Source organism: Salminus brasiliensis, chromosome 17, assembly GCF_030463535.1.
Source record: "Salminus brasiliensis chromosome 17, fSalBra1.hap2, whole genome shotgun sequence".
Classification (NCBI taxonomy): domain Eukaryota; kingdom Metazoa; phylum Chordata; class Actinopteri; order Characiformes; family Bryconidae; genus Salminus; species Salminus brasiliensis.
This window is the reverse complement of record NC_132894.1, coordinates 29045614-29069406: the sequence shown is the minus strand read 5'-3', so window position 1 is coordinate 29069406 and position 23793 is coordinate 29045614. Positions and strand designations below refer to the sequence as shown.

The following is a 23793-nucleotide window of genomic DNA, read 5'->3' as shown; positions in this document are numbered from 1 at the left end:
ATGTATATTTTTCTGTCCAAGAAATCTCACAAGGTGAGGGTGAGGGTGGTGCAACTGTTGAACTGACTGGTTGTCAGGAAACAGAAGATCATGAGTTCGAATCCCAGCAAAACCACAGTGCTTCATGGTCATGAGTGAGGTCATGGGGAAATCCTAACCAGCAAATGGGAATTTGTTCACAGCTCGGGAGTGGTGCAACTGTCTAACCGTGCAATCATCTGGAGATCATGAGTTCAAATCCTAGCAGTGCTGCAACCTTCCATAGTCAGGAGTCTGAGAGTGTAGGATGCAATCTCCCCCCAAGCCTGGAAGCATCATGTGATAGAGAAGTCCTTGTAAAGCATAGATTAAGGAAATGACAACACTGAGTAAAAACCCAACAATAAGAGGTAAGCAATTTCAGTCGGTAAGGAGGTAAGGAGAACTTTTGACTTAATTAAGTACTAAAAAAACTAAAAAAAATCTGTGTGTATTTAGTTCCCTCAGTCATATTAGATGATGTTAGTGCTAATATTAAGTCCACTGTACCTGCGACATCTAAGGGTTAACCATTACAGACTAACAGACTGAGTAATTGCCCTGGAAATTGCTGTAAGTACTCAATTCACTCCTGCAGAGTCATACAAAGTCTAATGTGCCTCTTCAGGAGTAACTGTAATTATGTAGCAGTTATTCAAAAAGATAATTGTGTGAGGTCTTGAAAATGCTGGTGTTACATAAAACAAGGCTGCAAAAGAAATCCTATCGTGCTGCTTTATGCACTCTTCCTCACCTCTTCCACAGCAAGACAGCAAGGAGGACAAAAAAGGCAGAGAGAGAACTCCTTTCATCGAATGAAAAGAGAGGATCATATGATCCGGTCCGTGTCATTCTGATAAAAAGGGAAGGGAATGAGGGAGACACCGGCACAAAGAAGTGGCTTCTTTCATGTAGAGGAGAAATCACATGATGACATGACATGACTCAAGGACATGTAACCCTTTACACTGCTGGCTCACTATTCCACTATTAATCGTAAGATTTATTATTAAGCAACTACTACAAATTATTCAGCAGCTACTGTACAACTATGTATGTAGTGAGAAATTAGAATGTGGGCCCTAATCCAGGCCCTTAGGGTTAAGGCAGCTCCATCTGACAATGGGTAAAGTCTCAGTTTAAGTGCAAAGCCAGAAGAAGAGAGAAACTGCTGCTTTCCCCAAGGGCCATTGCTCAACAGGTCTCCAATAATTCCCTTTAATTGTCAGCTTCACAACACACACATACACAGACACACAAACATTTTTCTGAACCGTTGAACATCAACATCGCAAAATGGTAATACATATAACTTAATGTACTTCCTACACTTTAATTGATGCTGCTGCTTCTACAATGGTGTGTCTAATACTTGTATATTTTTCTACTGTAATATAAATACCATATTTCTGTCACTTGACTACGGAAACATTAGCACATTCAGTTTTATGTGCAGTTACCGGTCACTTAATTAGAGATAACAACACTGTTGTCATACCTTGTACTTGTCTTTATATATTTCTGTATATTTGAATATTTATAGTTTAATTTCTAAAAGGAATATATCTATTTTTTGTAGTATATATTTAGTATGAATATATTTTTATATATTTAATTTTGTCCCAATAATATTTCAAATATATGACTTATATATTCTCTTATATCCAATATATATTTGTCACATACTGAAATATATTTGACATATTTGCCATACTGGTCATTTTCAAATATATTTCCAGTATATACGCATCATATATGTGCAAACATGTATTTAACAATAACTGGTGGAAAACTGTCGCTGTCACACAGAAACCTTGTGTCTGGTAAACAGCAAAAAAGGGTCTAAAATTTCTTTGAAAGTCAATAGAAAGTTTATAAATTTGATCCCAAAAACCTAAAATTTGGTAAAAATTTATGAACAAAAAAACTTTCCATTGACTTTCAAAGAAATTTTAGACCCTTTTTTGCTATTATTCCACCAGTTCCACCTGTTTATCCATTGTTTCCTCCAAAATCAAGGGTATTAAAAAAGAGTTTATCCTGCGTTTTGTTGGACAGTCTCTACTGTCCAGGGAAGAAGGCTTTCTACTAGATTTTGGAACATTGCTGTGAGGATCTGATTGCATTCAGTGACAAGAGTGTTAGTGAGGTCATGATGATCCCCACCTCATGTCATTCCCAACTCCCCAACTTATCTCAAAAGTGCTGGTTGGAGCACCACCATTCCTGAGAACACAGTTCCACTGCTCCACAGCTAAATGCTGGGGGGCTTTATACCCCTTTAGTCCACACCTGACATTAGGCAGGGTTACAATAAATTCATGTTTATCTGCCAATACTTCACTAAGGGGGCTAGACAAGCTGTGATGTGCATTTGCACATCTGTGTTAACAAAGGGTGCAACTGAAAGAAGCTGAATGCAGTAATTTGAAGGAGTGTCCACAAACATTTGGACATATAGTGTATGTTTTTAGTGTTTATTCCAGTATGTAACATTCAGAAGTATCAAACCCAGAGGCCTTTACTTCTATCCTCTAGTCTAACCCCAATCTCCTATTGATCTCTCAATGAACTCAAGACCAAGGACTGGGTGCTGCCCCTTACAGAGCGCTAACCCATAAAAGAGCCCAGTGCTGAGTTTTACAGGCCTCAGGCCCATGGAGGCTGATTGAGAGCAGGTCTGCAGCAGCAGGGCCTGAAGCCTCTGCCTGGCCCTCAGGTGCTGCAGCTGGAACTCAGAACTGCTTCTGCTCTTTTATTGGCCAAGCCGCACCTGACCGCAGTGCACTGCGACCATCATTCACTCACTTCCACTCAATTCCAGGCCTGCTTAACCAGCTAACAGTACCATCTGCCTGATTATCCCACATTACTAGACCAGCAACACAACTGGATATACCACTGGCACTTCTACACTGCTGTTCAAAAGTTTGGGGTGTACTCAAACATTTAAGAAGCAGCATATGCATAATCTAAAGCATAAAAGGAAAAACTACAGCTCACCTTGAAAACAAACATCTCTCCCCTGAGCATGGTGACTGTGTCGAAGTTGCCCTCGCAGATGTTGGGTCCATACTGATCTGGGCGGTCAGTGGTGCGCGGCCTGTCTGGGCGGCGGGGAGGGGCTCTTGGAGGGTCTTTAGGGTGGCTGGGACGACGAGGGGTCACAGTTGGAAGAGCCTGAGTAGGACTACTGACAGGAGGCCCTAAAAGACAGCGATAAGAGAACATAGAGTAAGGGTAATATTAATAACCCCTAAACCCTAAGGGTTTGTATGTGAACCTACACTTCTCTTCCTCTTTCTCGATACAGCACAACCTGCATACTAATTTAAAAGGTTTGAGATTCATGTGCAATCCTGTATAAGCCTAACTGTGTCCTGGTAGCCAGTGCTGAACAGTGGTGGCTATTAATATCAGGGAGCTGCGTCTTGTATCTAATGCATGCTATGGGGTGGCAGGCCTAGAGTTCTTTGGCAACACACTGGGCATAAAGCCTGCTCACCCGCAGTGGAAAGTCCTCTTCTACTTACTCAGAAATAACACTAAAGTAAACAGTGCAAGCGGCCAACTAGACCACAGTGACCCAAATGCAAAACCATCCGGACTGTAAGGCAGACCAAATTACCACGAAAGCTAAACATGATCAGTTTTACACACAGCACAAATACCACCAAGACAAACCAATGGTAAAGCAAGCCCGACAAAAATGAACATTCCTAAAACAGCATGAAGAGCTTAGAGCTTAGCTTGGAATGATGCTGAGTCAGCATTCCAAATGCCTAAGGCCTAGTATAACATGACCTACAGGGAATGCTTTGTAACCAATGGGCTGTTTTATTGTAATAGCTATAGTGTCCTACTGGAACAGCTATGTCAGATTATAAGATTTTTAAAATTTATATCTATAGGCAAACTATAGTTTACCCATAATTTAGTTGTTCACTCAATAAATGTTAAACCTAGCAACAATCTAGTAGTTGAAAATAATTAGCAATACTTTTTGTGGTGGTAGTACTAGCTTAGACTGAGATGAGAGGGCCTATAGAAGCCCTATTATGCACAGATACACAGGAACCAACTTTAAAATGTGTTTTGGGAATTGATATGGGAATTGCAGGCAGATGCCAATATCCATTATTTCTGATGTACATATCAGGTTCAAACTCCAATAAAATAATTGAATGCAGACATTTTGGTTCAGTAGTTTTGCCTGCAGAAGTGTTGTCCTCTGCCAATATCAATCCTGCTATGCATCTCTAGTACAATCCATAGAACACGTAAAACATGTTAGTTGTTCTTTAAAGAACCTCTAAAGAGTGTAGATTACCATAGATCTGCTGGATCCCCCTGAGATCATCCTCTGGAAGCTGGAAGTCATCCGTGTCCATCCACTGGTAGAAGGGTGCCATGATAGCCATGGGGTTATTGGAGTGTTCTAGACCCAAAGCATGACCCAGCTCATGCACTGCTACCAGAAACAGATCATTGCCTAGAGATTGAGAGGTGGAGTGAGCGAGACAGAAAGAGAAAGACAGAGAGCCAGAGAAATTTAATGACAAAGCAAATTCAATCGAGGCTCAGCAGAAGCTAATAGACAGAAATGAGGAATGAGGAAAAGGCTGATTTATTGTAACCTGGAAACAAGTTAAGCATTATACACATAATATCCTCTGCAATCAACCTAAAGACACATACATCTTTCACTTACACCACTGCTGCATTGTCAGTATATGTAACACTGGTCACAGGAAAGAGAAGTATGGTAAATCCAACCCCTCCACGGGCCTTGTCTTAGCTTAGAAATATGGTAGGGGTCTATAAATAGGGGGGCTGGATAAATAGGCCTAGCCCAAGAGGTTAGAAACAGGAGATTTGTGGGTGTGCTGGGGCCAGTGTTCGCCTGTTAGTTCCGGATTGGTGTTGGAAGAAAGCGGGCACTCAATCTGCGCTTTGTTTGAAACCTCAGTCATCTTAGTCACCTCAGGTCAGCAGGCACGATGCTGGGGCGAGGTGGAGAGGAAGAGGTAACGGACAGGAGAGAGTCTCCTGGTTTCTTTAGATCTTCAGAGGTTTGAACAAGCCTACCGGTAGCTTGTATGCTTACCACATGGCTACATTTGAATGTGCACTTTGGAGATATTGTTGACTGTAGCCCAGCTGTTGCTATGTACACTTTATTGCTCCCTCCACCCCCTCCAGCCACTAAAAGTGACCATCATGGGACCATGCTGACCACAGCACTGAGTGTTTTAAGTTGGAAACCCCCATTTTGTTGGTGCACCTTGAAGGTGTACAGTTAAAGGCTATTGCCGGGGACGGACTGGTCATCGAGAGGGATGGGGACACTTCCCAGTGGGCCCCTATGTGTGTGGGCTTCTGAGAGAGTGAGAAAGAGAGACTGCCTATTAATCTCATGTAAAATGAACAGAGACCACCCAAGACCAACGACATATGCATGTTACTGACATACGACCACTGTATCCTTAGTGCACAGAAAGTGGGCAATCACACAAATGCTGCCACTTGAATGACAATGCTTAATGAAGAAAACCAGAAAAGCTAATACGTTGTTAAAGCTATAAGAGAGAAAAGAAAAAAAATCAAAAAATCAGGAAAATACTTGAACAAAATGTGTCATACTGTTTGAAGTTTGTTTGGATATCAAGTAACAGCAGAGCTAAAGTTCAGAAGGGTTAAGGTCAGAGCCTGGGAGACCTTTGCTTAGTTAACAGGCAAGCTAGTGTGTTAGCCAGTTTATACAGTCTAGCTAAACGACCAGCTAAATGTACTGTCTTTTTATCCAGCATGTACTTATCTGCTATTTTTCACATGTGGATGACAGTAAACCATTAAAAAAACAGACTGTAGTATTTATGTTGCTAAATAACCAACAAGTAACCAATTTAAAATACAGTCATCAGCGTTTTCGGCTCGGAGTGTCAGGGCTCGCCTGGAAAATCCTTTGCTTCCCACTTGTAAATACGAGTTTGTAGTGGCGTTCATGTCCACTTATCTCTGAAATCCAATATTTCCAACATGACTTGAAAGCAGCATAAATCCAGCTTAAATAAACTTGGTAGCTAGCTAATTAGCAGTCTCCCAATTCTCAACCAAACTACAGTACCGTTTAACTTGTTCACTCTTCTTATGTCCAATTAAATAACCAGTGCCAAGTGTTGTAACTATGGATCAGCTAGTCCAGACAAAAGTCCAGGGCCAAACATTCAGTTCACAGTCCAGCCCTGACTAAGCCTCGAAGTGTTTAAGGCATAATGTCATCCTCTAGTTCTTCGTCAGTGGTCAGCTGAGTCACACTGCTTTGCGACACACTCTTTCACACACTTTTCTTTCCAGCTGTCAGGTTGATTTGTGGCCCTAATGCAGTGCAAATGGCTCTGAGCAAAAAAGAAAAATGATTGACTGCATCCTCCACTGATGGTATCTTCTGCTCATCGCTGTGGACAATGTTAACCATCTCTGCACGACTTATGAGGTCACTGGAGATTAATGTTGCTTGTTCAGGGTTTTTCCAGAGACACCACCATATTAGAGTTAATTGCTCTCGGCAGATAGGAGGAGCGCTAAACGGTTGTTCTAATGGCCTCGGGCAGCTAAATCAATGATGCCTTTCACAAGCCGAGGCTCAGATGGGCACAGATGTATGTGCACGACTTGCCACTGAAAGCTACCCCTTGTCCGAAGTGGCATGAATGACAGCAACGTACGATTATGGCTCAATATGGATGCATGTCGGCATGCAGCTGCGACACAGTGACCAAGACTTCAACCACAGGCCACAAAGGAAACCCTGTAGGCACTTCAGACATCTAACGCCAATGGAAGCTGACCTTGCATTAATCAGCATATCCCATAAAGCACATTCCTTTTGAAGCTCTGTTCAAGTAATATCGTGACACAGTGCTTCCCTGTGAATGGTGCATTATGCTGTGTCAATTCAGATTCACCCCGGAAAGATCTATCTGGCTAATTCGAAAATCCGGCAGCACCACGGCGCCTCTCGTTATCATCTATTAACTCTATTCTGCACTTCCAACCTGCTGGGTGCTGAGCAGGAATGTAGTGACATCATGACAGTGATGCAGTCCATTGACTGCACTCAAAGCCAGCATGTTTCGAAAGTCGTTTGTGAGCAGGCACAGCTGAAGCTGGCCTTTATCTTCTTCATGTGACTCCAAATAAAGAAGGGGGGTGATAAAGAAAGACAGAGCGGCTCTGTGACATAACCCCAACCGCCATTTCATACCAAATACTACTGGAGGGATACTAAACCTCAAGTACTCTCTTAAAAATAAAGGTCGCTAAATGGTTCTTGGCCTGGGCGTCTACACCAATATAATGGTATATCTCCATTTTGTGGGGATTCTTTAAACTATAGCCCTTTAAAAACCCGAGCTGACTTTTCTTTTGTCTAATGTTTGTTTGTTTTTAATATTACAATCCAGCATTTGTAAGGTTACAAAATTTGCTCCTTGAGATTTTTGCAAAAGTCACATTTGGTCTAATATTAATGGGTTTATAACCCAAATACTATATACAAATTCCATTTTTTTATCTGAACAGCAAAACTGTAACATATTTAAAAAATTGAGTATAAATTTATATGCCATTTAATGAATACAGAAGCCTGCACAAAGGGCAAAATGATGTGTTGATGATGAGGTGAAAATAGTTATGAATATGTGTGCAGTAGGGGGTCTAGAGTTGTGTCCATAGATTATAATACGGAGCAGTGGTGGCTCAGTGATTAGAGCTCCGGGCTGCCGATAACAGGGTTGTGGGTTTGATTCCCGGGCTCGGCAAGCTGCCACTGTTGGGCCCTTGAGCAAGGCCCTTTACCCTCTTTGCTCCCCGGGCGCTAGAGTTGGCTGCCCACCGCTCTGGGTGTGTGTACTCACTGCCACAGATGGGTTAAATGCAGAGGACACATTTCGCTGTACACTGTGCAGTGACAAATACATGCCCCTTTACCCTTTATAATAGAGAAAAGGGTAATAGTGCTATAAAATAATAATAATAATAATAAAACTTTTCACCGCAGGTGACGGTGTGATACAGTTCACAGTGTGAACTGATGGGAGATTTAGTCATATTTAGTCAGAAACATTTTGCACCACTGGGGGTTAAAAAGGGTTCTTCACACTCACACATCTGATTTGCTAAAATGCAACTACTTTAAAAAAACTCTTAGGGCATCTTTATTTTTAAGCGTGTAAGCAACATGATATTGGAACTAGGTTTATGTCAGCATAGTCAACTAAAAAAACGTCTCATAAACATGGCAGTCATCAACTTTCTCTATTTCGAAAGCCACAGACATTGAGCAGTGCTTCATGGTAACACATAAAACAGGCAGGCTTAAACAGATCCAGTGCTGAACAGCTCTCCTTTCAAATCAGCCTCAATGGCGGACCTGGCAGCATTTCTAATGAGACTTTGCAGTTCCTAGCAACAGCAAAAAAAAACAAAGCTTCATCAGACAGTTTCACAGAATCACTGCTACTTTTACCTTCGCTGTAAACAATCTTCTCTTAGCCCCTATCCAGTTCAAATAAATGATCTTTCTCTTTTAGGATCGTTTCCTCGTCTACTGTAATGCAGTGTAAATATAATCATCAAATAGAGCTTTCCTGGTCCAAGTGCAAGTGAAGTTTTTAGTCACTGAGGCCCGAGCCCTTGAATTTTCTCCCTGCCAAATTTAGAAGTACTGGTATCCTTGGAGTCCTTTTAAAAAGAATCAGAAAAAAACACAGACATTTGACACTGCGTTTCTTCATTATTTACAGTTCTTTAAGTGATAAAACGAATCTAAACGAAAAGAGCAATAAACAATGAAAGAAACAATAAGGACGCAACATGTTCAAACATAAATACCCCTACAGCCGTCTGAGATATCAACAACTTCATATCAACTTCATAACAACTTCAAATTCCACTTAAGAGAAGCTGATCTTTCCAACAATATGCCATATGTGGTAGTGCGTCTTGCATTTCCCTGAGAAATCCCGGGCCTGATCCACACTGCACATGCAGAGTCATCTGCACTGCCCACCCATTGGATCACAGTGTATACAGATCGATAACCATCTTTTTTTCTATGTTTTGTTTGCAGTATTTTTGGCAGTCAATCAGATGATCAAATATACCATCCAGCAGTCCAGGCTGAAATCTGAAATCTGGCTTTAGAAATCTTCCCACCCTGCTATGATTTCATTTTGAGAACATATTCGCTCATATAGCAGACATTCAAACATGACTTTTAAAAACACATTTGACATCAGAGAAACAACATTTTCTTCCAGACGAATGCTGGAAAATTGGAAAAAAACATACACTTATTGTACAAAAGTATTGAGACACATGATCATTTAATGTTTCTTCGGGAATTAAGGCTATTAAAAAAAGTTTGTCCTGCTTGTGTTGGACTAACTGTCTCTAATGTCCAAGGAAGAAGATTTTCTACTAGATTTTGTAGCATTGTTGTGAGGATTTGATAGCATTCAGTGATAAGAGCGCTAGTGAAGTCAGCATGTTGGATGATCACCACCTTGCCTCCCTTGTCCCCAGCTCCCCAATGAGCACCTTCATTCCAGAGAACACATTTCCACTGCTCCACAACTCTGTGGGGCTTTATACCCTTCTAATCATTAGGCATGGTGCCAATAGGTTCATGTTTATCTGCTCAAGAAATTTCTATTCTATTGGCAATATGTCTTTACAGGGACTAGACAAGTTGATTGTGTGTGGATTTGCACATCTGTGTCAGCAATGGGTGCAACTTACAGTAGCTGAATGCATTCATTAGAAGGGGTGTCCACAAAGATATTGTGCATCTCCTGTAGAAGCTTAAACTACAAGCAGTAGAAGCAATTGCTTTATACAAGTTGTTTAAGTGGTTTACTGTTATGAGTATTTATTACATTGAGGGTTTTTTTGTAGAGATGCTGAAAGCCTATTCATTGATACCAGTATAACATATCACCAAGTTGTTGTTGTTGTTATTATTATTATTATTGCTATGCCCAAGCCTATATCTTCAGCAAATACAATACGCCCTGTAATCCTGCAGCGCCTGCCAACACCAGTCTATGGAAACCTCTGGTCATCTCCAGTGCTTGGAGCAGCACAAAGAATAGTACTGCCTAATGAGAAGACAACAAATCATTAGACCTCAAGAGTAAACAGAGAGAGCGCTCATTAAACACAACTGTTCTCCCACTCACAGCATATGGAAGTCGGTAGTGGGAAGAGCTATGATGTCATTCAGTTCTTTTTGTACATTTATAGCCATGATTATAGTGAAGAGCCAAACTAAAGCTTTGTGAGCTGTAAACTGGGCATGCCAATTCAGCACATTGTTAAACTGTGGATTGCGTCACTATAAAGGGGGGAAATGAGGGGATTTTGAAAGGTCACGGGCCTACAAAGGTCACTGTAAACCCCTATATCTCTGTGACAGCCTCTTAAAGCCGTCTATGCTGACCCATTTTCACATTTAAACTGTGCTGACTCACCTTGCAAATTCTGGTTGCCAATTGTCCACGGCTCATCTGAGTCAAAGTGCGTGTCTCCTCCCATCCCCGGGCCAGGGAAGTAGGCATGAGCCAGAAAGCCACCTTCTCCATCAAATGGGGAGCTGTCGCCATGGAAGCCAGAGGCGAAAAAGATCATGATGTCAGGTTCCTTCCGACGGCCGTATTTGACCTCCATGTAAGGAATTTCTTCGAAGGTCAGCGGTGTGACCTTCTCCCACACTTTGAAGGCCTTACGGATGGCCTCGTATGAATTGTACTCCCCAATCTTTGGAGTATAGTTCTGTATGCTGTGAAAGGAAGAAATTCAGCGTTTTAATTCAACAGTAGAACAACATAAACAGAGGCTGCAGCTTAACTCACTTTCATCATATTGTATCTGTTACTTTTCCATGTATTACTGTTGATGTAGATTGTCTATATCAAATAAATATATGAATGGATGAGAATGTGCCAGAATTTAATCACTAACACTAAGGTTTCCGAGTCTAGTCATGTAGAGTGATCTTCTTCATATCTACCTGAAGGTCAAGTGGGTTTTGTCCCACTTGTGGCCAGTGAGAGCATAACGTTTCCTGCGAACATTAGTCTTGATTTGACCCCCAAACTTATCCGGAACCCCACAGCGGGGCCTCTTCATGGCTCTAAAAGAAGAGGAACATGAGAGAAGTTTGCATTTACAAGAGCTTAACAAGCATGCATAGAATGAAGAACCATGAGAACCATGAAGTATCCTGAACTAGATGAACTCCCTTTTCTCACAGCCATCAGTGTGCACCCTGTAGCGTTTCAAGCCTAATAATATAATAGCCCTCAAAAGGTGACCTTAGTGCTACTCAGTGTTGTAATGTAATGAAAAAGCCACCTGCAAAAAGGTGAGCAACTACAACGAACCAATCAGGTTTTTGTTTTCACCCCTAAAGGCTTTTTTATTCAATCATTGCACTGATAGCATATTATAATAATAATAATAATAATCAAATATTTTGATGTGATGTGTTTATTAATAATTGAGAAGGTTGGGAGAAACTGGTCACTAGTATGGTGACTCATAAAATTTTGAAATCGACTTGATACAATGTAGAAGTGTCTCACTTCAGTATGTTGTTTAATACAGCAAAGTGGTGGAAAATACACCACGTATTAATACGTAATATATTATGTATTATTAATACATTCTGCATAAAAAATTTACAGTATTAAAAAAAACTTATTTACAAATTTACTCCAGTCTAATGCTCTAACAACAAGCTGACATGCTATTCACAATATAGCCACATTAAGGTACAATAATAATAAGTAATAATATTAATTTAATTATTATTATTAATTATTATGATTATTATATATTATATTATATATTATATAATTGAATAAATTACTAATTTAGCAATAAACTATAAAATAATTACAAAAATCACTTTTATTAAATGACAGGACGCAGAAAAAAAGGAGAATCTGTGGCTATTAGCAACAAGAACTGTGCCCAGTATTGCCCAACCACAATGCACTGCTGTGGAATCAAAACTTGTATCTCCAAAATAGTTACGAAGCAAAAACCTCGTGAACCATGTGAAAGGAATTTTCAAGAATTTTGGACCATTTGTGTTGGTCCATTAATCATGAAGCTTTAAAACATGGCAAACAGTAACTGGAATTAGTTTATAATGAATACTTTTATGAACCTATAAAAAAGAAGACTTGATTTTGTGTGATAGTGACAAAATACAGCAAGGATCTTACTCTATAGTAGATAAATCCATCTTTCCCGAGATCTCCAGGCCGTAGAATCTCTGCATGTCACTTACGGCGTTGGACAGGATTTGAGCCGAGCGCATGGTGGACATCTGCCTACTGGCCTGAGGGAGGTAGCCATACATCCGGAGCCAGGACTGAGACAGGGAGAGAAATATAATATCACATAGATTATTGAGATTGCCGGTCATGGCCTGTTATTAGCCTGGTGAGCTGCAGTACTGCTGGACTGCATGCGAGGACATGGAGTCAGAAGTGTGCCACACCTGTCATGGCTAGTGAGATACTTAATACAGCCCCATATTGGACTGAAGTCCTGGCATATGTAGCTACAGATTAAGGGAAGGCACCACCAACTGGATAGGTCAAATTACTGGCCCTGAGTGAGGGAAAGCCTGCAGTGTCCCATAACACATGACTAAGATTTCTCTGTAGAATCTGGACATATGGTTATTGATCTTCTTCATATCTGAACATTGTCTCAGTTTGGAATGAAAATGAATTGCACAAAGGGTTCATTTGACCCATAAACTGCATATGTATTGTTCACTTAATTCAGGAAATTTAAGGCTAACGCTAACAAGTAACACTAATAATGGATGCCTGTACCTCGCCAATTAGCACTGTGGTAACAGCATGCCTAAACATATAAAATACACCACATTGCCCATGCATTTGTCCATTAGTGTACATAGTACTATTCAGTGTCAATAACCACATAAGCATAGAATTCTTGCTACATTAGCCTCATAGCTCAGTGCAAGCCTAATATACTAACACACTGTACATGTTGGGCCAAACTGTCATTGTAATATTGCCCGAAAACGAACATTATGTTGTGGTCATTAGGGGCTTCAATCCCCATGGCAAAAACAAGCATTAGCATGGCGTGGTAGCAGCCAAGTGGTGCAGCCAGTCAGTTGTGTGGGAGGGGAACTCCCTAAGGCCAGAGGGTCTTGTGATCAGTGTAAGGGGGAAATGAGGGAGGAATTGGGGTTTCATTTGGCTCTGTAGTTGAGCGTAGGTGGCTATGCCCACTCCTCAACATTCTTAATTAGGTGAATTAGTGCAAATTACATAATTAAACTACCCCATTATTATGCCTGCCCTGTGGTCACTGTAATCAGGACCTCTGACTCCGCCTCCACACCATGTCTGGCACATCACAGAGGCCAGGAAGAACCCGGCAACTCTACTAATAAACTGCAGAGTTTACTTTACCCATCTCTGGATTTCATTACTCAGAGTTAAGCAACTATCTTGTTGTTAGTGTTAAATATGCATCAGACACTGAATCAGGACATGTGAACTACTGATGAATTAAAGTCATAGTATAATAAATGTATGGTTACTAGGAGGGAAAATATGCATTAACCTACATGTTACATTAACTCTACATGCAGAGCGTTTAGGTAAAGCTGGGTTACTGCAGTGAAATACTATTTATTTGACTGTATTGGTAGCTTTCTACAAACAAGTATTGCCTTTTTTGTAAAGTTAATGGATTTATTCCTGATGTCTGTGTAGTAAAGTGGCCTCTAAAACACAACCTTTCCTCTATTCGACCCAACCAGAACAGCAAGTGACCTGGCAACAAAGGTGCATTGCTTCAAAATGAGTTTGTGATTTTACAGGGTTGCACCCCACCTCTAACTGAGCTGGCCTTAATTATCGGAGGGTTAATGGAGATGTCCCACTGGACTCGTGAGGTTTCGGGGTCAGTGACTCTATAATGCTCCCTATTTTCCTGCACTGGGAGCAGGGCTGCTGCACTGTTGTCTAGCCTGGACACCCCCCTCTCCCTTCAGCCTGCAGAAGAGGCAGGCCTTTGTGCCCCCCTATGTGTGCTGTGAAGGCCACTGAATAGATGGCCCTGTTTCTGGGCATGGCCAGTAGGGAAACCCCCCATAGTCACCATCTAAAGCACAGAGCACCTCTGACTGAAACAACACTGGCCTGGACACAGTATGGTGGAATTGCTTCTGTCTGCCTTGTTGCTCTTCAACCTTTAAAGCTAGATATCTTATTTGGTTAGCTCCCTTGTAACCTGAAAGCCACAGTGCATCAAAAATCTAATTTACACACTTTCCCCGTTACTCTACATGCAGCCTATCGGCCAAGGTGTTTGGAGGCCAAAGTTTGCTTCTTTGTTTTTGCACAAAAGCAGTAAGGCCAATGTAGCCAACAAGTAAAGGAAATACATGCTTAATCATCCACCGAGGACAATAGAGCTCATGTCGACGTGAAGAGTCCTCATCAGAATCCAAAGCTGTACCCCTTAGCTCATCTCAAAGGGCAACCCCCATTACTTATTCAGCTACAATTTTCAATGGCTATTTTTGATCACTAAAATGTTATCAAATGCATTCCTCTGTGCTAATGGTATTGATGATGCTAGCCGGCACAGGCGTCTGTTGGCTGATGTATCAGAGCTCAGGATCCGGCACTTTGCCAAGTGATGCTTTAATGGCAGCAATACAAAAAGAGGCGGCAGCTGACTTCCCATATATCGAAGGAGGCATGTGCTTGTCCTCACCCTCCTTGAGTCAGAAGCATTGAAATTAATTGGGGAAGTCCTAGTAATTGGGTGGGTTAACTGGCTAAGCTAAATTGGATAAAAAAAGAATAACTACCCCTGCAAATGAATTTCGCACTGACTTCCTTATATGGATTTCCTTATTGTCTGACACATGATTTTTATTGCAGAACTATAGATTAAACCCTTCTGGTCTGGTTTAGCTTTTTTATATATATATATATAAAATGCTTAAATCCAGATGAAATACCATACATCTCCAAGCTTTTCCAAGATTTCCAAATTCCCATCATTCCCTCCATAGCTTAGCTTCATCTATGTCTTGGGAGCTTTACTCCCTTTAAAGCTGCCATCCTTGCTTCTATTATGGAGTATGTGATAGTGGAAATGGAGTGGGGGAAGTGATGAATGGTCGAGCTGTGTGGGGCACACCTTACTCCACAGATAAGGCGTTCCTGTGTTCCTGTCAGTCCCACAGAGGCCCTAGGGCTTTTGGTGGAGCTGGAGGAGGGGGTCCTCCAATGCTCACTGTGAAACCAGTGATAGTAACTGAGGCTCATAAAAGACTGCAACCTTCCTGATCTTGTTCAGCAAACATCTCTTTTTTCTGGCTCTCTCAAGGGCACCTGGAATCATTTCTGGTGAAGTATTTACTGAAGGGAGTTGAAACAAGGGCAGAGCTCCAGCTCTAGGCATTAGACATATGAAGGTTCCCTTTTAAAAACAGAAAGCATTTCAATGTGCATTGCGCCATTACAGCATCCTCAGCCATGCATACAAAAGCAAAGTCTGGGTGGAGAAGACCCAAAAGCCAGACGGTCCTTCAAAAGGACCTTGAGAGTCAATGCCATCACCAGATTCTCTACGAGCCAACAATTCGCAGGGAGCTGTAAAACGACTCTGAATCAGTGTGTGCGAAAGCGTGTGTGTGTGTCCAGCGCAATGTCAGCCAAGACTCTAACGACTGGAGAGCGCTTTTATTCCTGGAGCTTGGGCGCATGCCATCTTTCTGGTCATTAAGCAAGTGGAGGGGGGGCAATCAAGATCAAGCGAAAAAGCAAGTGGAAGATGGGAAAACATGGCGAAAGACAGATTGAGAGAGACCGAAAGAGGAAGAGGAGTCAAAAGCATACTTGGTTTTGACATTGCAATCAGTGTGGGCCTTGGCTTGTTCTGATGCCTGCTCTCAGTTCTACTAAACCTCATCTCCAGCCAACAGAGCCAGAAAGAGTGTGGCCTGCTTCAATGCACTGTGCTGGGACTGTCAAACAGTTTCTTAAGAATTTCTATAGGGAGATGGAAGGCAGATGTTTGTTTAATTGAAAAGGAGACGCTGCCATGAGGTCAAAGGCCTAAGTAGGCCAATCAGCAGTTCAGCAATTAATTTTTTTCCAGTAGTGAAAAATCTTTGCTAAAAGGGTTTGGGATTAAATTAATATTGAAATTTGGTTTCTCATTTGAAGATTTGCTGACATTGGCAATGTCAATAAAAAATGGTCAACTGAAACTCTCGAACCACAGGCATCAGTTATTCTTCTCTGGTCGTTTAATTCGCTTTGAGGCATGGACCCACGTTAGACAATGTAGATGTTTGTCAATGACAAACATCTACATTGGTTTCCATACAACCAGCAGATTTCCAAAAAGTCAGAAAAGGAAAATGTTAAATATCGTTTTTTTTTCATCAACTACTGTTCCACACAAATTCCTAAAGATGACATCACATTCTTGTGCTTTACTGCACAAGATAAGAGACCCTTTCGATGTATGATACAACGTATACAACGGAGGAATTTGACATTTTGTTAGCCCTCAGTAAAGCTGTTCTTTCAGCTGTACATAGCTTTAGCCCTAAGCCTTTAGCAATGCCTTGCAGAGTGGGCAGTGGATCACTTCACCATTACCCACTGAACTTCTGTGAACAGCCCTGCAGCAGACAGTTCTGAAAGGACATGGTGTCAATCACTAGAGTTTCGTTCCCACGTCGCCATCAGTGTTTTTCACATTTCAAATCTATGATAAACCTACTTTACCACCTCATTTTTGATTTTTTTTTCTTTTCATTTTTCTGTATTTCTGGCCAGATTACAAGAAGTTTTGTATGCAGAAGTTACATAAAACATGTGGAACTGGGATATAAGAAACACCCACTGGTCACACAGAACCAGTTAGAGGTCAATGGCATTTCCCTCTTCCATCAACTCCTTATCTCCCACAGAATCATAAACAGCCTTGTAAAAGCCAGCACAAAGGAATCGCAGCACAATCCAGGTTGGGATGGTCCAAATACTAAGCCTCGACATAATGTAAAGGTCTCATACGAAGTATCGTTTCCTGTCCAAGTCAAGAATAAATTATCAATCTTCATTTTTAAGTGTGCAGCGGGGCCTGACGGATGGTTGAGAATGGCACTGCAGGGGTTAAAGGCTGGACAGAGACTGGCCTTCAGGAAGTGATACAGTCAGCTCCCTGTGTCCAGCCGAGCTCATAAACCCTCCCCCCCACCTACACCACTTTCTGCTCCCTCTCTTAGATACAGTGGACCGAAGACAAAACCTGTCATTGTTGCTCCTCAGCTGCCTTGGAGCCCTGCAGCCCAAACACTCTCTCTCTCTCTCTCTCTCTCTCTCTCCCTCACCCTGTTTGTGGCCCATTTGGAAAACAGCTGTTGCATTCACTAATCACATGCAGCACAAACGAGCAGTCCTGTAGCTTGCCATCTCTACTTCTGTCTCCGTCACCCTCACTCACCCTACCTCACACCACAGCACGCCAAGAAAAGGAATGGTTCTCCAGAAAGCAACGAATGGTAAGAGTTAGGCCAAAAGCCAGAAGCTGAGCTTAAGAGGAGCTGGTGTGAGAACGGCAAAGAAACGTGTTGAAATGCACACTTCATGCATTCTTCTTGCATAATTTTTAGAGTAAAATAAAGTGATGCAGTGCTTCAACTGCAGTGATGTTCAAATATTGCAAGTGATTATAATCAATGTGCAAATTCAGACCAAGTCATCAACATGCAGTTGAAGTGTGGGAAGAGACTGCATGACTGTATGAGGGAAAGTAGTACAAAGAACTCTGAGAACTGAGGAGTTTCATGCTTTGAGCTAGAAGGCCTGATCCCCAACCCCCCTAACATTTTGTCACGGGACACAAAAGTTAGAGATCGATATTAATAGGACATTCAATTGGACAGAGGAGATGCTTTGCAACCTGACCTAAAGCATGTTTCCTCCTTTCAGATTTCTATTTCAGTTTAATACCTTACTTTATAGCAATATTCTCTAATGTGAAAATCTCAACTTCTCCATGTAAGTAGTTCCAGGTTCTGTATATTCAGTGTTTGTTTAAAACTGCCCTAAAATGGAAAACTCAAACACTATTGTGTCCACCTTCGAAAGGAAAACCCAAGAAAGTAAAATGGAGCTGAAAAACAGGTCAATTCCAAAACATTACATAACCCGGTAAGACAGGCGGGGGACAGGCGAGGCACGAGGGGAAGCCAGTGAAGCAAGCGGGTGCAAGGTTACAAGCTAACCCAGTCAACTGGCTACACTCTTTTCAGCTAGCTAACCACAGAGCCAATGAGACACTAAGAGGACACAGAGAGGACGGAGTCTGGTAAGACTCAGCAATAATCACAAAAGGTCATTACAATGTACTTGTTACAGGGCAATGCTACACTGTGCTATGCAGCTCCTGTGAACCGCCGCAGTGACGTAAACCAGCCAATCAGAGCAGAGCTCATAATTTTTTCCACCTTAAAAGAAAAAACAGTGGGACAAGGTCGTAATTAAGCATGTAAAATGACATCTGAGCAGTTTATATATATATATATATATATATATATATATATATATATATATATATATATATATCAATCGTGAATGCACTGAATCATTTATTAAGGAATCAAAACTGAACTGAACTGATTCACAGCCTTACAAAAGAGCAGTCCAACCACACCTATTTATTCGTCTAATCCAAAGCCTTGTCGGAGCCAAGGTGACAAGGTGGAAGAGCTTAACCTGTTGGGGATTTCAGCAAAGTCTGAAAGCCTAACCTGTCCGGCATTGTCAGGAGAACCAGTCAGGCTCAGCAGGGTGTTTGTTTAGTAAGCAGAGCCAAATGGCTGTTAATAGACTGCTTTAGTAAACAGGCACTCCTGTATGGACCCCCAGTGACAAGAGCTAATCCTCCACTCCCTGAAACACAATGCTACAGATGGGTATGCTTCTCCACAACAACACACTTCACAATGCAATTAAACACAGAGGCGTGCATGGGCTTGTCTCATTTAACACTGCTGACCTTTAGCATTGCTAGGGCAAACTGCAACATGTACAGCATATTGTGGAATATATATATATATATATATATATATATATATATATATATATATATATATATATATATATATATATTGTTTCTTCATAGCACCGTCAAAGGCTTCCACAGTCAACAGCAGAGACACAGGTGCTGAAAATAGAGGGCGCCCAAAATGCATTCTCAGTGCAATACTTAACATGTAATTGTAGCCATCTAAATGAACACCAAAGATGGCATATAAGTGCAAGTCTAGTATGACTCAAGCATCACCTACAATGGGTAGTAGGCAGGCTAGCGGATGCAGTGGTCAAGTCAAGCGTGGAAGCAGCCCAGACATCTTGAAGTTTTATACAAATCTCCACACAAAGAGATGCACCCACATGGCTGAGAGCAAATCTATCACTTCCTCCAAAGACAACAAAAAACCCCCAACCACACTACATACATTATTTAGCCTCTAGGCTGCAGGAAGTATGCCCATATAAGGCATGTCCTGAGTAGGGGGAAATTACAAATGTCCAGCGCAAGATAATGGAAACTACTATTTGGGTCATGTTTCATCATCTTCCTCAGCTTAAGGGGAACCTGTCCCTCAGAAAAAAATATTTAGGATGAACCAAAACAGTACTTTTGACATCATGCAAAAAAGACCTTGCGACCTTTTTGAGAGTTGGAGAGTTTTTCTGCAATTCCTGACTGAACCCTTTTCGCCTGTGAAGTCTACACACTCGTGGGAGTTTGGAGAGACTGGGTTGTGTATTCTTGTCGGTTGCGTCAGGCCACTAATGACAGGGAGCCAACCACAGTAGGCCTCTTATGCCCAGGGTGGTATACCATGAACAAACCCATGCTTCACACACCCACACCATGAGGAACGCACACCTACAGCCTCCTAACCTTCCTGTGGTCAGCATGCGGTCACTATGAGAGCTTCAAAAAGGGAGAAATACGCATCCTTTGAAGATGTGCTACAGTGGAAAAGTAACCTCTTGAGTGAATCAGAAATTCAGAGGGTTTTTCTGAATTTGGATCCTGATTTGAATCCTGTTCACACTACGCTTCTAAACAGGTTTTAAAAACTACATACAATAGATACTATACTAGACACATGCTGTTATGGAGTTGTCAAGTATGTATTATGAACATATAATGTATAATAACTGAGATGTTTTCGAGAAGACAAGTAGCTCTGGTTTCACAAGCTCTTGTTACGCTGTTGTACTGCAATCCTATGCTTTATTTGATGTTCGTACAGCAGTTTTAGTGTGTTACTGGTCTAAGCAACTTCGCAGCTCACAGTACAGGCCACAGGGTTATCATTTCACACTAGCTAGAGTACTAAATGCTCTACCATCAGGTCTGTAGTCGAATCTACAGAAAAAAACAAGGTCAAAATGTCCATTAAACAGAGCACAAAATGAAAAACACAAACTGTTCCTTGATGTTACAAGGGGTTGTTCTACCTGCAGAGCTTTCTGACGGGTGCCCAATACAGTACAGCTAATCAGACCAGAGATCCTTCCCATGTTTCAGTCAGTTAAAGGTTAAACTGATTAAGAGTAGGTCATGCAAAATGGTCATGGACAAAATGAGATAAATATATACAATATTGGCCCTGGCATAATACAGGATTTCAGAAACTTTGGGCTTTAAGGGTAGATAGAAATCCCCAAAAAGGTCAACCACCAACACTTTACTGATATTAACAATGACAAAAAACTAAAATGCATTATCATGATGGTACCTTAAACCACACAACAGGGTATGGGAGTGAAAGTGATATTATTTTTTTATATTGTATATGGACTTGTCTACATAATAACATTTATAATACATGCTTATATCACCCTATCATAACTTTTTGGTGCCAGCAAAATTAGAATGGCATGCATAAAAATAAAAAAAACTTTCAAATATCCCAACTGTTTTTGATCATGGATCTATATGTACCCACTTTCTTTACTAAAGGGTCACTGAGACAGCATTTTTCGACTGTAGGAGGACAATAAACAGTCTGAGTATGTTATAATTCTGTTTGTGGAGCTATTAAAACTGTAAGCATTTGATTACAGTATTGTACTACTCTGTAATCTAAGTCCACTCTGTAATGTCATAATCCTCCAGAATCCCAGGCATGGCTTTTCTACACTCTTATAAAATACAAGTGCTTCCAGTGATTCTTTGAGCAATGTCATAGAAGAACCACATTTGGTTCTATAAAGAACTAAAATCCCAAGAGAAGGGATTTCTCTTTGCACTCACACACCTCTATTACACACATGGTTCTTTAAGGATGAAAGTGGCAGTGCTTGAAGAACCATTTGAAGCTCTTGTTTTTAAGAGTGTATGGTAACAGAGATAAAGCATGGAGTGTGTGGTAAAGGGGGGTCCCTCTGGTTTTAAAAGGAGTGAACACAAAATTGAGAAGCACCTGATTAAACTGATCACGAGGCACAAACAGTGAATATAGCTGACCTCTGATTTACACCCAAACTTCACAGGTAAAATACACTATGGTCAACAGCATAGACTCAAGTGGGTGCAGCTGGGGACAAAGTCCATTACCTATCTCTCTCTATCTCACACACACACAAACACACAACCCACAATTGTTGTACCATTTGATTCCAGGTAGCCAATCCCTATTACCATTTGTTGAGCTGTGTTAGCACACTCTGAGCTCAAACCCAAGCTGGGGGTGTAGATCATTCATAATAAAAGCATCAAACCATCAAAGAAAAGTCTTCAAATATGCTGAAAATAGGAAAGGAAAAGATAAAGCTGCATTATGTGTGGTGGTCCTGTGTCTGAAACTCGAGAGAGGCAAGTTACCTCTGCGTTGAAGCTGTCTCCATCTCCCAGAGTCTTCGTCCCACCAAGAAAGAGCACCAGAAGCGAGGGGAGGAGAGTCCATCTCCACAGCCCGGTGAGCCAGTCATCCCAGGACGATGCCATCTTCCACCTTGGAGGACGCAAGAAACCCCCTGTGTTCAACTCCCGAGGAAGCTCCTTTGGAACTCCTTGCAGGTGGCTTCGAGCACAGCTGCAACCAAATCTCAGCGCACCAGAGCACCAGCAGCCAGCAGGATCTTCAGTATCTTCAAAAGTAGAACCGTCTCATTGCCTCAAGTCCTTTTAAGCGACCTGCTCTCCAAGGTCCTTCTTCCATGCGAGCTGTCACTCACAATGCTTCAGTGGCCGCGTGTAATGGGTTGGAGCCAAAGTTCTGGGGGGTTGTACCAAAACTCAACGAGGTCCAAGTTTGCTTGCTGTTGGGTATCATAGCCCACGGGTGTGTCTACGCTGTGTTTATGACTCCCCTCCCCTCCCACCTTCACGAAAGGCGCGCGGAGGGCCAACGAGCGACAACCTACTCCACGGGACCGTCCAAACGTACCGTGCGATTTGGAAATTGCGCAGGAAGTTACGCCACGGCCACGAGGAACCTATAAGAAACTGCAAACAACGACGCGAGGGGTTACCTTACTGGTACTACGCGCTCGCGCAGCACAGTGCACTTAAAGCGCTTTCAGAGCGTGCTCGTGCTTCCTGCTGACATCAGTCGCCACCCCTCCCACTGCCCACCGGACCGGATCGACAGATCTCAGCTGCTCGCGCGTCTTGGGTTTCCCCTGACCCTTTTTCTCGGCCGTTTAGAAGTCACGCTCTCCTTCCTGCTTTCCTCCTAGCCCACAGCTCGTGCCCGGTGTCATATGCAGCGCATGGCAGGACGAGGAACAGCCGGCGCTTTCCTCTCCTTCTCACGAGCTTGTGCGTAAAAAGTAGCGCTGCGCTCCGCTCCCAGCGCCCCTGTCGCAAAGACGTGTGGAGGAGGGGCAGCGCGGATGTGGGTCAGGAAAATAACCCCACCAACCCCCACCACTGTGCTCAGACCACGCGCGGACCCTGCTCATACAGCTTTAGAGCTTCTCAGAAAGCGTAGTCGATATATATCTAATGAACAAACCAAGGGCTGACAGAGGAACCAGGGCTTGTCTTTTTCAACTTATAAGCAGCTGGTGACTAAAGTTACATTTAACAGTTACTCAGTTACAGTTACTACAGTTACTACAGTTAGATATTTAGTTAGTTATTAAGTTACAGTTACTCATATTTACTCATTTATTCAATTAGTCATCTAGTTACTCAGTAACAGTTAGTTACAGGTATTCTGTTACACTTACTTGCAGTTACTACAGTTAGTTATTTAGTTATTCAGTTACAGTTACTCATATTTACTCAGTTACTCAGTAACAGTTAGTTACAGGTATTCTGTTACAGTTACTCAGTTACAGTTGCTAATTTTTACTCGGTTATTCAGTTAGATACAGTTACTCAGTAACAGTTACATGTATTCTGTTAGTTACTCACATTTGCTTAGTTATTCAGTTAGTTACTTAGTTATAGTTACTTAGTTACAGGTATTCTGGTACAGTTACTCAGTTACAGTTGCTCATTCAGTTAGTTACTACAGTTAGATATTTAGTTAGTTACTCAGTTACAGTTACTCACATTTACTCATTTATTCAGTTAGTCACTTAGTTACTCAGTAACAGTTAGTTACAGGTATTCTGTTACAGTTACTCAGTTACAGTTGCTCATTTT

General features: G+C 41.7%; 1 protein-coding gene across 1 annotated transcript in view; it reads right to left on the bottom strand.

The window, feature by feature from the left end:
• The window catches only part of mmp15b (matrix metallopeptidase 15b), a 35058-nt gene extending 12083 nt beyond the window's left edge, over nt 1–22975 (bottom strand). Inside the window, exons 1-6 of the mRNA XM_072661248.1 lie at nt 22021–22975; nt 12315–12463; nt 11093–11215; nt 10554–10861; nt 4349–4510; nt 3022–3224 (exon numbers count right to left, since the gene is read on the bottom strand). Of these exons, the coding sequence (XP_072517349.1) occupies nt 3022–3224; nt 4349–4510; nt 10554–10861; nt 11093–11215; nt 12315–12463; nt 22021–22143 (1068 nt within the window). The 5' untranslated portion in view covers nt 22144–22975. The remainder of the gene's footprint in view (nt 1–3021; nt 3225–4348; nt 4511–10553; nt 10862–11092; nt 11216–12314; nt 12464–22020) is intronic.
• Between the last annotated feature and the right edge of the window lie 818 nt (nt 22976–23793).